Raw genomic sequence first — 13,947 nt, forward strand, 5'->3', positions numbered from 1 at the left:
ACTACGCAGCGCATAAATATACCCCAAGTTACTATTGTATAAGTTTTAAAACAATAACATTATCAAATATGAGAACAATCGCATAATTATTGTAAAAATATTCAATTAATGATAACTATTTTTACAATTATATAATTAATTGTATTATTTATACAATTAATTATATATTTGTTGTAGAATTAACACTTATCAATGCATGTATTTAATGGTTGGTAAATAAAATATATTAACATTATGTTGTATATATATATAAAGATCAATGACAAATGAAAAAAAAGGACCCAACTATTGAATTTAACACTTTTGAATTTAACTTATTTTTTCAAACTTCTTTAATAAATTCACGGCAATGCCTCTGTTTTAAAACCATTATTAATTTAAATTATTTATATTAGATATATTTTTTTGTGTATGAATGTATTTTCTTTTAAACCGCATTTTAAATTTAATTTTTTACATATTTTTACACCATTTATCAGTCATTCTAAAATCCATCAATTTAAAACCCGTCAAATAAATCTTTGTTAAAATCTCATTTATAGTGCCATAATCTCCGAGAACTCGTCACTTTTATTATAATATCTTTTTTTAAGGTTAAACAGTCTCACATAATCTTCCCGATGATCTTGTGTTATTTGTTCAGCAACAGCATTGAATTTTGTATGAAAATTAGAAACCAGTTCTTCGATATCATCTGTGATGTTTACTAAAAAAGAACAATTCAAATTATTTTATTAAATTGCAAATTAAAAAGTGTTATTAAATAACTCCAAGGTTGTAACACCTGTGAAATTTTCCATAATAACGAAAAACGTTGTAACATACTTAAATTTTACAATTGTTATGGACTTACATTTGTTATGGACTTTATTCTTTTTACTTTGTTTTATGAAATCCATGCACAAACCAAAAATGGTCATTAGACATAAAAGTATACCAAGACATATTAGCGAAGTTTTGTATTGTGAAGATTTGGTGTACAAATATGCAATCGTCTCCTGTGTGTTCTCAGTTTCAAGCGCCTTTTACACAAAACAATAATTGTTTAAAAATGATACACATATATAAACACACCACAACACATACAGACGCAAAGGCGATTCTACAAATAAAGTGAGGAGAGGGGGAAGGGGAGGATGAATCCTCGACTGACTCCTTAAAAACTTAATAAAAAAAAAAAAGGAACATCCTCAAAACTAAAATTCGCCCGGTTGACATGTCTCAAATACCCAACTAGCCGATTATGTTCCTCAAAACACCGACTATAAACTGGGCAGACACACCCTCCCGCACCATCTCCCCTAACATCGCTTCTGTACACAGGCACACACTCAATCTAAGAATTTACAAAAAAGTAAACAACTTTACGTTGTAAAAAGTGGTAAAATCACTGTATAAAAATCATAAATGATAATTATTAATTATTTAATTATTACTTATTTATTACGACATTAAATAAATCGATTTTTATAATAGATGAGTTAAAAATAAACTTCAATTAAAAATAAAGTTTTGTCATTTAAATCTTAACACTATTTTGATTCACTATTTTGTTGGGAACTAAATTCAAATATGTATAATTTTTGCAAATGGGATCTTGGGGCGGCACAGTAAAAAATAATACTACAAAATCGTACCATAAATGTTTTTTTATTCAAATTTCAATTTCACTACTGAAATTTTTTTTTTTTTTTAAATAGTTTAATAGTCAATTTTTACTATAATGTAGAAATTTTACCTAATTTTATGTAAAAAGATCATTTTTGAAGCCCTACCGTTTCATGTTTTTGAAAATTTTCAATTTAAACTTATTTGCTTCATAACTTTAAAAGTTATTTTCTATAAAACTTTTTATGAATAAGTATAAAGTATTATATATTTTTGAAAGCATCATGTTATGGAGATTTTAGAACAAATTCATTTTTTTAATTATATGGTTTGTTTACAAATAATTAATTGAACTATAAAGTAAGAAAGAAAAAAAAAATTTCTTAAAGTTCACCGATAATTTTGGCAGTCACCGACGCTTCCCGACGCTTTGTTTTTATAATTAATTAGTAGCTTAGGTGTCTATAAAAATGATTAAAAATCAGGTGTGGATACGTGCGGTTTATAAAGTTATAGATAAAAAAGTAATAAAAGTTAGAAAGCAGAAAACCGCTTTTTATCGTTGTTTCAGACTATCTGTTTATAACAAAAGTTTTTTTTGTCCAATTTTTATTGAGAATTAATTTTGATGGACATACATTCAATTATTTTTGCATTTTGTGGTGAAAATTTTATAAATATACATAATTCTACAAGCTCTCTCCTCAGGTGTTATGATAAATGATGAAAGTTTTGGGACATGTGTTACAGAAACTGCCCACATTTATGTGAGTAATTATAGCTGGTACTTTATGCCGTCTTCAGTACACAAAATTTTACTTCATGGAGAAAATATCATAAAACATTTTGCAGTACTGCCTATCGGCCAACTTTCAGAAGATGCGCAAGAATCCCGTAATAAAGATTATAAAAAATTTCACCTTCATTATGCCAGGAAATATTCTAGATTAGCTACAAACGAGGACGTATTTCATACTCTTCTGTACACTTCCGATCCCTAAATCACCAGCATTAGAAAACCGTACAGCAAAAATGCCCAAGAACTCGATGAAGATACTTTGCAGCTTTTGAAAGTCGACTTATAATTTATTCCATAAAACTCACTGTATAAAAGTTGTTATTAATAAACTATTCTGAATATTGCTATAATAAGCATTTTATAAACTCTTGAAAATATATGTCATGTAAATGTTTAAATAGATGCAAATTAATTAATTACAACGCAAGTACGTTTGTTTTTTTTATCTAGAGATTAGCCAAAAGCTCGTATTTATGTTTTTTTATTAAATAAATTTAATATTTATATATTTTCCAAACAAATAAGCATTTTTTGTCGTTTCTAATATTTTAAAGTTTTTAGATAATATTAAAAAGAACATGTTTAGTTAAAGTAAAAAAAAAATGAAAATTGTGAGGTTTTTGATTTTTATTTACAAGTTTTATATTAAATTTTTTGAAGCCTCATATATTTCTTAACATTTGTGCAAAATTTAAACACTTTAACATTAGTAGCAAAAAAGTTATTGATTTTTGTAAAAAAAAAATGAAAATTTTTTATTTTTTATTTTTATTTACGAGCTTTATATTAAAATTTTTTTTTATAAAAAATATTTCCTTAGAAGCCTCATATACTTCTTTACATTTTTTTTTATAAAAAATATTTCCTTAGAAGCCTCATATACTTCTTTACATTTTTTTTTATAAAAAATATTTCCTTAAAAGCCTCATATACTTCTTTACATTTGTGCAAAAAAAGTAACAAAAAAGTTATTGATTTTTGATCCAAAACAGACCTTTATTTTCCACTGTGGGCGGGTTTGTAAAACTTTTTTTTGTTTATTTTGGACCAGTTCTAACAAAATAGGTCAAAATAATCATTTTTCCAGAAAAATCCCATTTTTCAAAAAGTCTAGTAATGTAGGCTACTCCTATATTGGTTTCAAACTCATTTATGGGTAAAAATTTTTCAAAAAGCAAGGGGTTGCACCCTACATCACAGAATTCGCTGAAATTTGGCAAAAAGGTTTAAAAATATAAGTTAGGAAAGAATGTAAATTTTTTTCAAAAAATTCTCATCCCTTTAAGAGTTACAGCAACTTGTAGTTAGTTGGTTTTTAACTGAAAAATGAGGGGGGAAAAGTGTTGGAAATAGGTTAGTTTACTATTATCCTTTTAACAAGCTTATGGTAATGTTGCGAATCTAAAATTTGGTACCAAAGGAGTTTAAAATCAGCTGAATTTGAAAATCATAGTCTCATATCTGTCAAACAATAGAATATAGTTTATTGTTAGATCCACAAAACGCACTTACTAACAACAATAAAAAAGGACATTTACAAGTATAGCTCTAGAAAAAATCTGACTGATGGAAAAAACTTTTGGTTTTGATTTTCTTAAATATTTGACATATATCTACTTTGCGAACCAAATTTTTATTGGCCTTATGTTTTGTCGAGAAGTTATTAATGTTTTGGTTTTTCAATTTTTCTAAAAAAATTTTGTAAAAAAAAAAAGTTCGCAAATGTATTTTGATATTGAACTAAATACAATTATTTTTATTTTTAAATTAAATTGGTCTAATTAATCATAATCTATAAATTAATTATATAATTATGTTTTATTAAATCAACTGACTATAATTATTAGAGTTAGTTGATTAAAAAAAACAGTATACATGATTAAATTATTTACAAAGTTATTACAAAACATAGTTCAACATTTTGTAAATTTATAAATTTGTTAGTTGTTATTTTCATTACAAAATAGTTATTTCATTTTTGTTACATAATAGTTATGTCATTAAGTTAAACAATATTATATAACCTTTTATTCTTAATTGTTTTATTGTAATCAAATAGTAATTATCTCATCAATAAAAAAAAAGTAATAAAATGACATACAAATTTCTAATAAATATAACCATGTTAAGTTATATAGCTAAATAAAATTATATTTGGTTATATTTTAATTTCACACAAAATTTTTGTAAATAGTTGGTAGAGAATTGGCAATAATTAGTAGGTACTTAGGCATTTAAAATATGTCTGTTAGAACAAATAGCTATTTCTTCAAGCAATATGTTCCTTATAAATACAACTTAAATTTTTATAGTGGACATATTGTTTGTGTTTAAGTGTGATTTACTTGGTAGGACATAGTATTTAAGATTTCTTGTTTTTAAGTGTTTAGACTGAGATTACTCATTATAGTTTTATATGGATAACAAAATAAATTGCTGCTTTGTAAATAATTATGGAGCTTGTTATAAACAGTCATATACCCAAGTAAGAAATCTGATTGAAGATATTGACAGCAATGTTAAAAAACTACTTGTAAAACGAACAAATATGAAAAAAGAACAAATCACTAGCATATGCAACATCATTATGATATGTTAGTTGTAAGATATGAGGGTAATCAGAAAAGTTGTTGTAATCCATTTCTGACTCACCAAAAGGTGTGTAGAGGTAAAAATTTATATATTTATATTTCATTAATAATATCATTCTTAATAAATTGTTTATAAGTTTTTTTAATAATTATCATAATTAAAAATATAACTAATTTTATAGTAATATAATTACATAGTATAAATAACGTTATTTAAGTAATGTAATTACTCTTTTTTTTTCAGCATCACTGCGTGTGATTACAATGCATACTGTGTTAGAAGCAGAAACTATAGGTTTAAATCTTACACCTGGAAAGAAATTGTGTCCAACCTGTCGAAGTAAAGTTATGAAACGTTTATCAAAAAGTACGAGTGAAAATAAAAATGATGAAGATTTTGATATTGTTAGTGAAACGTCCATTCAAAATAAAAAAGAAGGTGTGGATACACACTTTACATTTGCTGGAGTATCTCCTATTAAGGTCAAAGGATTGCATAAGTCAGGTAAAATCAGAGAAGGTAAACGAAAATTGACAGCATTAACAACCTCCATTAAAAAAAAGGTAGCCACTTCCCTTAATATATCAGAAGAAAGTTTTGAAGAGCAGTCAAATTTTGTTAACGAGTATATTGAAAAAGCAAACTTGTTTGATAACATGATGGTATCACTAACTAACAAAATTGCAGAGTCTACAGCAATATCTAAAAAAATACAACTGACGACACTTGCTCCAACAGACTGGTCAATAAAAAAGGTTTCTGAAACATTACATGTAACAAACTATGTAGCTCGAACTGCACATAAGTTGGCATTAGAAAAAGGTATTTTAACTATGCCTAATCCAAAATTAGGAAAAGTTCTTCCTGATGTAACAGTTCAACTGGTCAAGACTTTTTATGAAGATGATGAACATAGCCGTATAATGCCTGGTAAGAAGGATTATGTAAGCATAAAGAAAAATGTTCACATGCAAAAACGTTTGCTATTATGCAATTTAAAGGAACTGTTTGTTGCCTTTAAAACCAAGAACCCAGAAATAAAAATAGGATTTTCAAGGTTTTGCACATTGCGACCTAAATGGTGTATTACTGTTGGTGCCTCAGGAACACATTCTGTATGCGTCTGTGCTATTCATCAGAATTTAAAACTGCTTTTACATCCTCTTGGTTTAACATACAAAGAATTATTACCTTATATTGTGTGTGATATAACTAATAAAGACTGTATGATGCGGAAATGTGAAAAATGCCCTGCAACTAAATTGTATTGGTTGAAAAACTTTATGATTTAATTGGAGAATTTGAAGATGATGAGGAGGTAGAATTTGATCAGTGGACAACAACAGATAGGTCAAACTTGACACATAATAAAGAGCCAGTGTTTGAATACATCAAATTAGTATGTAGAAAAATGGAAAAACTCGCACCACATTCTTATTTAGCAAAAAGTCAAGCATCATACCTGAGATCAAGAAAAGAAAATATGAATGAAGTAACAGCATTATTTTTGGGTGATTTTTCGGAAAACTATAAATTTGTAGTTCAAGATGAAGTGCAAAGCTTTTATTGGACAAATTTACAATGTACACTTCATCCTGTGATTATTTATTTCAAAAAAGAAGGTATTCTCAAGCACAAATCTTATTGTATTATTTCGGATGATATGATCCATGATGTGAACATGGTATATAAAATTATTGATGTTGTTAGCAATGATATAAAAACAAATCTGCCTCAAATAAAAAATATTGAATACTTTTCTGATGGGTGTGCAGGTCAATATAAGAATTGCAAAAATATTTTAAATCTTTGTTTCCATCTTGAAGATTTTGGATTATCTGCTAAATGGAACTTTTTTGCAACTAGCCACGGTAAACAACCTTGTGATGGGATAGGTGGTACAGTCAAACGTTTAGCAACACTAGCAAGCTTGCAAAGAGATATGGGTTATTATATTCTATCTCCACAAGCAATGTATAAATATTGCCATGAAAACATTGAAGGTGTACATTTCATATATATCTCATCAGAAGATTTATTTTTGGTGAGAAACACTCTTAAAGAACGATTGGATACTGCAACAACAATACCTGGAACACGTAGTTACCATCAATTTGTACCACTTGGCCATCAAAAGGTAAAAAATATATGTTTAATATACCTTTTACTATCTTTTAAAAAACATGCATAACTTTTGTTGATCAAATAGATTTTTGATTTGAGCAGATCATTGTCAAAAATATTTATATTTTATTTTGGGCTCGCAATTTCCTTTCAATGCATTTAATAAAACATCTTTAACAAAAATGAATAAATGCATATGTTATTAATTTGCTAGGTAGGCACAAAGCTATGCAGTGTTGATGAAGAATTTGCTTTAATTCATGACTTTGGAAACGTCCAGATAACAACTGTAAACCTAGTACCAGGTGATTTTGCCTGTGTTTCCTATGAACAAAAGTGGTGGATAGGAGTCATTGAAGATATTAATCTGAAAGAAAAAGACGTGCTTGTAAAATTTATGTGTCCGAATGGTCCTGCACGGTTGTTTAAATGGCCACCAATAGATAGCCAATGCTGGATTCCAGATGTCCACATCATTTGCAAAGTTGAGGTACCAATAACAAAAACAGGACTTTGCTACTATTTAGCCAAAGACGACTTTAAAAAAATTGTTTTCCTAAGGAAATAGAGATTATTATGTCTTATCCATACTTAGACCTTATGCTTATGTGTACAACTTGTAAATAATGTGAATGTAAAGCATGTATAAAATCACTAAAATTGAGTATTTCTTTTTTATATTTTTTTACAATTTTAAATAACATGAAAATAAATAAATAAAAAAAGTAACTAAACTGTTAATTTCTGATTTGATTGATTGGTAAAAGGTTGGGATTGAGTGTGTGGTTTAATAAATATCACAAAGTTTTGTGTCCACATCAATCATCAATAATTCCTTAAGTAAATGTAAGGCCAAAATAAAATTGGTTCGAAAAGTAGATGTTCATCTTATCTTTAAGAAAATCAAAATTAAATTTGTTTTCTATCAGTCAGACTTTTTTTATAGCTATAATTGTCAATGCCCTTTTGTATCGGCATTATTGAGTGTATTTTATGGATGGTAAAATAAAGTACATTGTTTTCTTTTGACAGATAAAAACCTATATTTTTTGGATTAAACAGGTTTTAAACTCTTTTGGTACAAAATTTCAGAACTGTAGCATTACTACAAGCACCTTATAAGGGTAAAAGTAAATGGAATAACTTTCGGCACTTTTCCCCCCTCATTTTACAGTCAAAATCAAGAAAACTTCAAGTTGCATTAAGTTATAAACGAATAGGAATTTTATGAAAAAATTTTACAGTCTTTGCTAATATATATCTCTAAACATTTGTGCCAAGTTTCAAAAAATTTGGTGATGTAGGGTGCAGATTTGTGTTTTTTTGTGTTTTTTGAAAAATTTTTACTCTTATTCCTAATCTTTTTTTTTACATAAGTAGTTTAAATAACTTTAGCAGGTGTGTATGTATCTGATAATTTCTTACTTTCAGAGAGAAATTATGCACATTCATACACACACTTGCAATATACTTTTATTATTACATTAAGTGCATGTGTATGTGTTGTAGTGTCTATGTGTTGTAGTGTGTATGTGTTGTATTGTGTATATGTTGTAATGTGTATGTTTTGTAGTGTGTATGTGTTGTAGTGTGTATGTGTTGTATTGTGTATATGTTGTAATGTGTATGTGTTGTATTGTGTATGTTCCTAATTAAAAAAAAAAAAAAAGACCTTTAAACTAAAGTCGATTATTTTAGTTTTTCTGATCAAGACTTGTTCATACTTATTTTTCTGGTATTATCGAGACTTGTTCATATTTATTTTTCTGGTATTATCGAGACTTGTTTATATTTATTAGTTTACTTTTTTATAAATATTACTTGAGATATGAAGTTTACATTTAAACCACTTATTACTAATTGATATGCATATAGACACACGGGTGACTGAATATTGTTAAAAATGTCTAGACTTTTTATTTGCTTAAGAATTAACGTTATTTTGAAATTTTTTTTTTGATTAAATAAAAATCACTTTTTAATGAGTGAAAAACAAATGATTGTCAATTAACAGAAAATAAAGTGTATGATACAATGTATGATTGTAATAAAGAAAAGCATACAAAATAAGCAATAAAGAAAATAAAAAGAAAATAAAAAAAAAAAGAAAAGTGTACAAAATAAACAATAAAGAATATAAATAAAAAAAGAAAAGGGTACAAAATAAACAATAAAGAAAAAAAGAAAATAAAGAAAGTAAAGAAAATAAAGAAAAAAAGAAAAACATACTGGTAATCTTGTTTGAAAAGCTTGAGTAAACTTCATTAATGTAATACTTTTTTCTTTGATAAAACTTTTGAACTCTGTTAGCAATGCTGTAGTTGATCCTGACAACACAATACCATATCCTGTTTTTAGTGAGTCAATAAAAGCCAATTTAAGAAGCTTTCTTTCCAGTATTTTTTGGTAATCAAGTAAGTAATAAATATCTATATATACTATATCAATGTCTCCATTTTGTAAATCATCTAACATAACATCAATGGTTTTGTAATAACTCTCTAAACAAAAAAATGGATAAAAATTGAATTTAATCAAGTATCAACTATATTTATCTTACTTATTGTAATACTCATCTTAATTATTATTTATTTTTAGTTATTATAGTTATTGTAATAATTAAATAATTATTGTAATGGTTATCTTAAATATTGTAATGATTATCTTAAATATTGTAATAATTATCTTAATTATTGTAATGATTTTGATAAATATTGTATTGACCAGATGACCTAATGACTACTGCCCATTTGCCATTACACCTGCATTATGTAATGGCAAATGGACGAATTATGTTTAAAGTTTTTGAATGCATTTCATTGTCCAAGCTCATTTGGTTCTCAAACAAACAGTTCAGTTTCCTTCCAGGATGTTGTACAATGGATGCTATTATTTAAACTATAGAGGACTGGAGTCATGTTAAAGAAAAAAACCACAAAATTTTTGCAATATTCTTTGATTTTGCAAAAGTATTAGATCTTGTCAGTCATGACAAAGTACTGCTAAAGTTAATGAATATTCTACCTAGCTGGTTCACTTTCTGGATAGCAGCTTACTTATCTAACTGTTGCCAAAGAATTAAAACAAATAATCTTATCACTGACAGGAAATGTTTTGATGCCAGTTTACTTCATGGTAGTATTCTTGGTTCAACTCTGTTCATTCTCTTAATTCCAACATTAATGTTCTCACCTGAAACCATTCTCCAAAAATATGCTGACAACATCCTAACTTATATAATCTACAGTAAAGTTCCAACTTATTGCAATCTATTGTAGATGGCGTTACACTATGACCTGTGTTTAATGGAAACTCAATAGCTCAAAAGATAAAATCATTAGAATTAATCTCTGCAAAATTCTTCTCCCGTACCTTTTCTCATACCTTTTACCTATTTCTACCTTCTACCTACTTTTACTTTCTCTCATATTCAACAATACTAAGCCTAAAATAGTAAACAGCAACAAATACCTTAGAATCATACTCAATGAAAATCATGATTGGGATGAACAATGGACAAAAAAGCACAACAATGTAAAACCAATTTCATATCTATTCAAACTTAAGCCTTATGCAAATCAGACACACTTAGCCCAACTTTCTACACGTTTATAGATCTTATGCTATTAGTCACTTAATATATAGTGCTCCTATTTCTACTTCATGCAGTTCCTGCTGCAAAAAAAGAGATTCAGTATTTCCAATTAAAAATGAACATTGTACCAAAATTTAAGACAATTTAAAATAGCCTAAACATTATTAGAGTTAATGTAACCAATTTGAGTGGCTTTATTATTAGTTTTGCCATTAAAGAGTTACTAGGCAAGTTCTTTATTATTATCTTTAAAAAGATCCATGCTGACTCATGCCATCCTATAACCACTAAATTAACTCACAATAACAGCAGAAACTCAAACATATTCCCATTTGCTCTAAACACTGCAAAGACCACCACCTATCAAAAACCTTTTATTCAAAAATTTTTCTGTATTCTTCATGATGGTGTCAGCGACCTCTTCCTCCCACGAAATATTGGGAGCTCCACTGCCTTTTCAATACATAAATAATATGTTCTTTTATCTGGATATTTAGCAATGTTTGATACTATTTAATGACAGATAAAATTGTACAATTTTAAATAAAGATTTAATAAATAAATATGTGTGTATATGTATGTATATATATATATATATATATATATATATATATATATGTATGTATTTATTATAGTATGTTTTTTATTTAAGTTTTTATAACATTTGCTTGAAATATATGTTATATTTGTTCATGTGTGTGTACATATATATATTTACACACATACATTTTGTCTTAATAATCTGCTTCATTCAGTTTCAATTCTTATTATATAAGCAGATTTTCTGAATGACAACATAACATGCTTCAACATCACTATCTTTTTTTGATCTAATAGTCTTTATAGTTTAAAATTATGACCATTATATAAACTCATAATACCAATTGATTGTTTGATTATATTTGATGTTTTTCTTGACTAAATTTAGTATCACCATTGTTGCTATGATCACCATATTGTATAACCATCAGATGATATTTTTACTAAACAACAGGAACCATTGATTGATCAATTGTTTTCTTAAAATCTTTCTTTCCCACTGGATTTTATATCCAATTTTTTACATTCAAATACAATTTTGAATACTATCTAGATCTTGATATTTTCTCTACATCTATAAGCCATAATTATATTTCATCTACATGACCCATAATGATCCACTTTATGTATGAGATTTCATACAAGAAAAGATATTTTTCATGGATTATCAAGTAATATCTTCTAACTAAACAACACTAGACATTATACTATTATATATATATATATACTAACATTGAGTATTTAATGACCACAACTACTGATCTTTGTTTATATCTATCTGTGTCAAAAACTTTTTGTATTGTTCCACCCTAATAACTACATGAAAATTCTATTATACTTTTAATATACTTCTAGTATCACGCCCTTTATTGATATACAGAATACTATCCACCACGCAATGGAATGTTCGTTCCAGTTTGTGTTTAAGCAGTTTACCTTTAAGCAATAGATCAGAGTTTTAACTATGTTAAGGTGTTTTATCCATTGTGGATTCTCTAAGGTATGGCTACATTGGCTAACAGTTCATTAAAAGAAACTTATACAGGATTGATCCTGCTCCGAGACAATCCTTGGTGAGTTGGCAAAAGTTACTGTCAGAGATTGTCAGATAATCTATTGTGGGCTCTTTGATATACAACTGGCACTGCCCATATTATTGTATTATTCCCATATATATATATATATACTCACTCCTCACACCAGACGTTGGTTAGACATAGATTTATACATAGAAAAAGCCTCACAACTCTACTTTATATCTATCTTTTTTGAATCTTACTAGACAAATCTATATTTAATATCTGTTCTTAAGATCACCTCATATCTACCTAACCAGACTCTCTGCGATCATAGTGTTGTAGAAACAAAATTATTATATTCGTTGTGACTGGTGAACCATAACTTCTTCTAATGTACTCCACTATGACAGTAGACATTAGATGGTCTAGCTGGATGTGGTTGTAGGGCTTGAAACACTCCACAGTGCTCATCAGATCAGTGCTCACTGACTATTATGCCAAAAAAAGCATAGTTCTATCTCTTTTCGCTAAGAGTAAAGAATTGTGATCAATGGTGACTAATACAGGCATTCAATCAATTTTATCAATCAATTGAGATTTCTAGTTCTTACATCTGACTCTGATGTGATAGCTCATAAACACAAGAAGTTGATGTGTTTAGATTTCTATTTATCCGATTTGAAAGTGGACTAAAACATATGAGATCATACCAAATGACAATACAGAACAAACCAATACACATTGTCACATCTGTGGGTATTAACCATCTAGAATATCACTTAATTAGTTATTTGTTCATCGAATTGTTAGGGTGCATTATTTATCTATCTATGAACTTTTATCTTTTATTATTGCCATTATGGTTTATTATTTTATACAAATATTATTGCAACATGTAGCGAAAACTACTGATATATAAAATTTAAATAAATCTGTATTCTTACATTTTACTGTTAAACTATTGTATATTTTCAGTATGTTTTTCTTTATAACTATATTTGTCCTAAAATTATTGGTGTTGTAGCTATTGTGGTCCTAAAAATAGAGTTTTACCTACATTAGTCCACTACTCAATTCTTAATATAACAGGTAATTTTTTAAATAATAAAATAACGTTTAGACCAATTGGCTAAGGTATTGGGCTGCTGTTTTGCAGGTAAGATCAAATCCGTCCATGTAATTATTTTATTGAAATTAAATCTTTTTTTTATTGTACTCAATCTCCACGATGACGTCTTTGTTTGAGCTTGGTCAGATCTAAACTTCATTTCAGATCTAAATTTCATAAGGTAGATGCTTTATACTATGAGCTATCTTAGTGGCGTGTCTCTGGACTCTCTCTAAGATATTTATATTTTTAATTGTAAGTGGGTTCCAACTTGAGGCAGAGAATTCAAGGTAAGGAAAAACGTATGTTATGTATAAATTTTCCTTTTAAGCATGTCTAGCACCTTGTTGGCCTTAGAGATAGCAGAGTATACCTGGGCGTTTAGTTTGAGGTTGTTGCTAACTATGATTCCTAAATCAAGTTCAGATGAGGTCGATTCTAAATTAAGTTGAGTCAATTTATCAACATCAAGGATTGTATAAGTATGCTTTTTATTCAGGTGACTGATGTGGAGAACTTTGCAGTTATAGATGTTTAGCCTCATATGCCATATTCTTGTCCA

General features: G+C 27.7%; 2 protein-coding genes across 4 annotated transcripts in view; one reads left to right on the plus strand and one right to left on the minus strand.

The window, feature by feature from the left end:
- Positions 1-460: 460 nt before the first annotated feature.
- Positions 461-13,947, minus strand: part of LOC101238067 (uncharacterized) — a 174,156-nt gene continuing 160,669 nt past the window's right edge. For all 3 annotated transcript variants that reach the window (XM_065813576.1, XM_065813577.1, XM_065813578.1), the window contains 3 exons: positions 9,353-9,624; positions 854-1,022; positions 461-706 (listed from right to left, as the gene is read on the minus strand). In XM_065813576.1, the coding sequence (XP_065669648.1) occupies positions 537-706; positions 854-1,022; positions 9,353-9,624 (611 nt within the window). In that variant the 3' untranslated portion in view covers positions 461-536. The remainder of the gene's footprint in view (positions 707-853; positions 1,023-9,352; positions 9,625-13,947) is intronic.
- Positions 6,468-7,783, plus strand: LOC136088799 (uncharacterized). The gene is made up of 2 exons (XM_065813579.1): positions 6,468-7,136; positions 7,338-7,783. The coding sequence occupies exons 1-2, from the start codon at positions 6,483-6,485 to the stop codon at positions 7,689-7,691; spliced, it is 1,008 nt and encodes a 335-aa protein (XP_065669651.1). The 5' UTR covers positions 6,468-6,482; the 3' UTR covers positions 7,692-7,783.

Source organism: Hydra vulgaris, chromosome 12 (genome assembly GCF_038396675.1).
Source record: "Hydra vulgaris chromosome 12, alternate assembly HydraT2T_AEP".
Lineage (NCBI taxonomy): Eukaryota > Metazoa > Cnidaria > Hydrozoa > Anthoathecata > Hydridae > Hydra > Hydra vulgaris.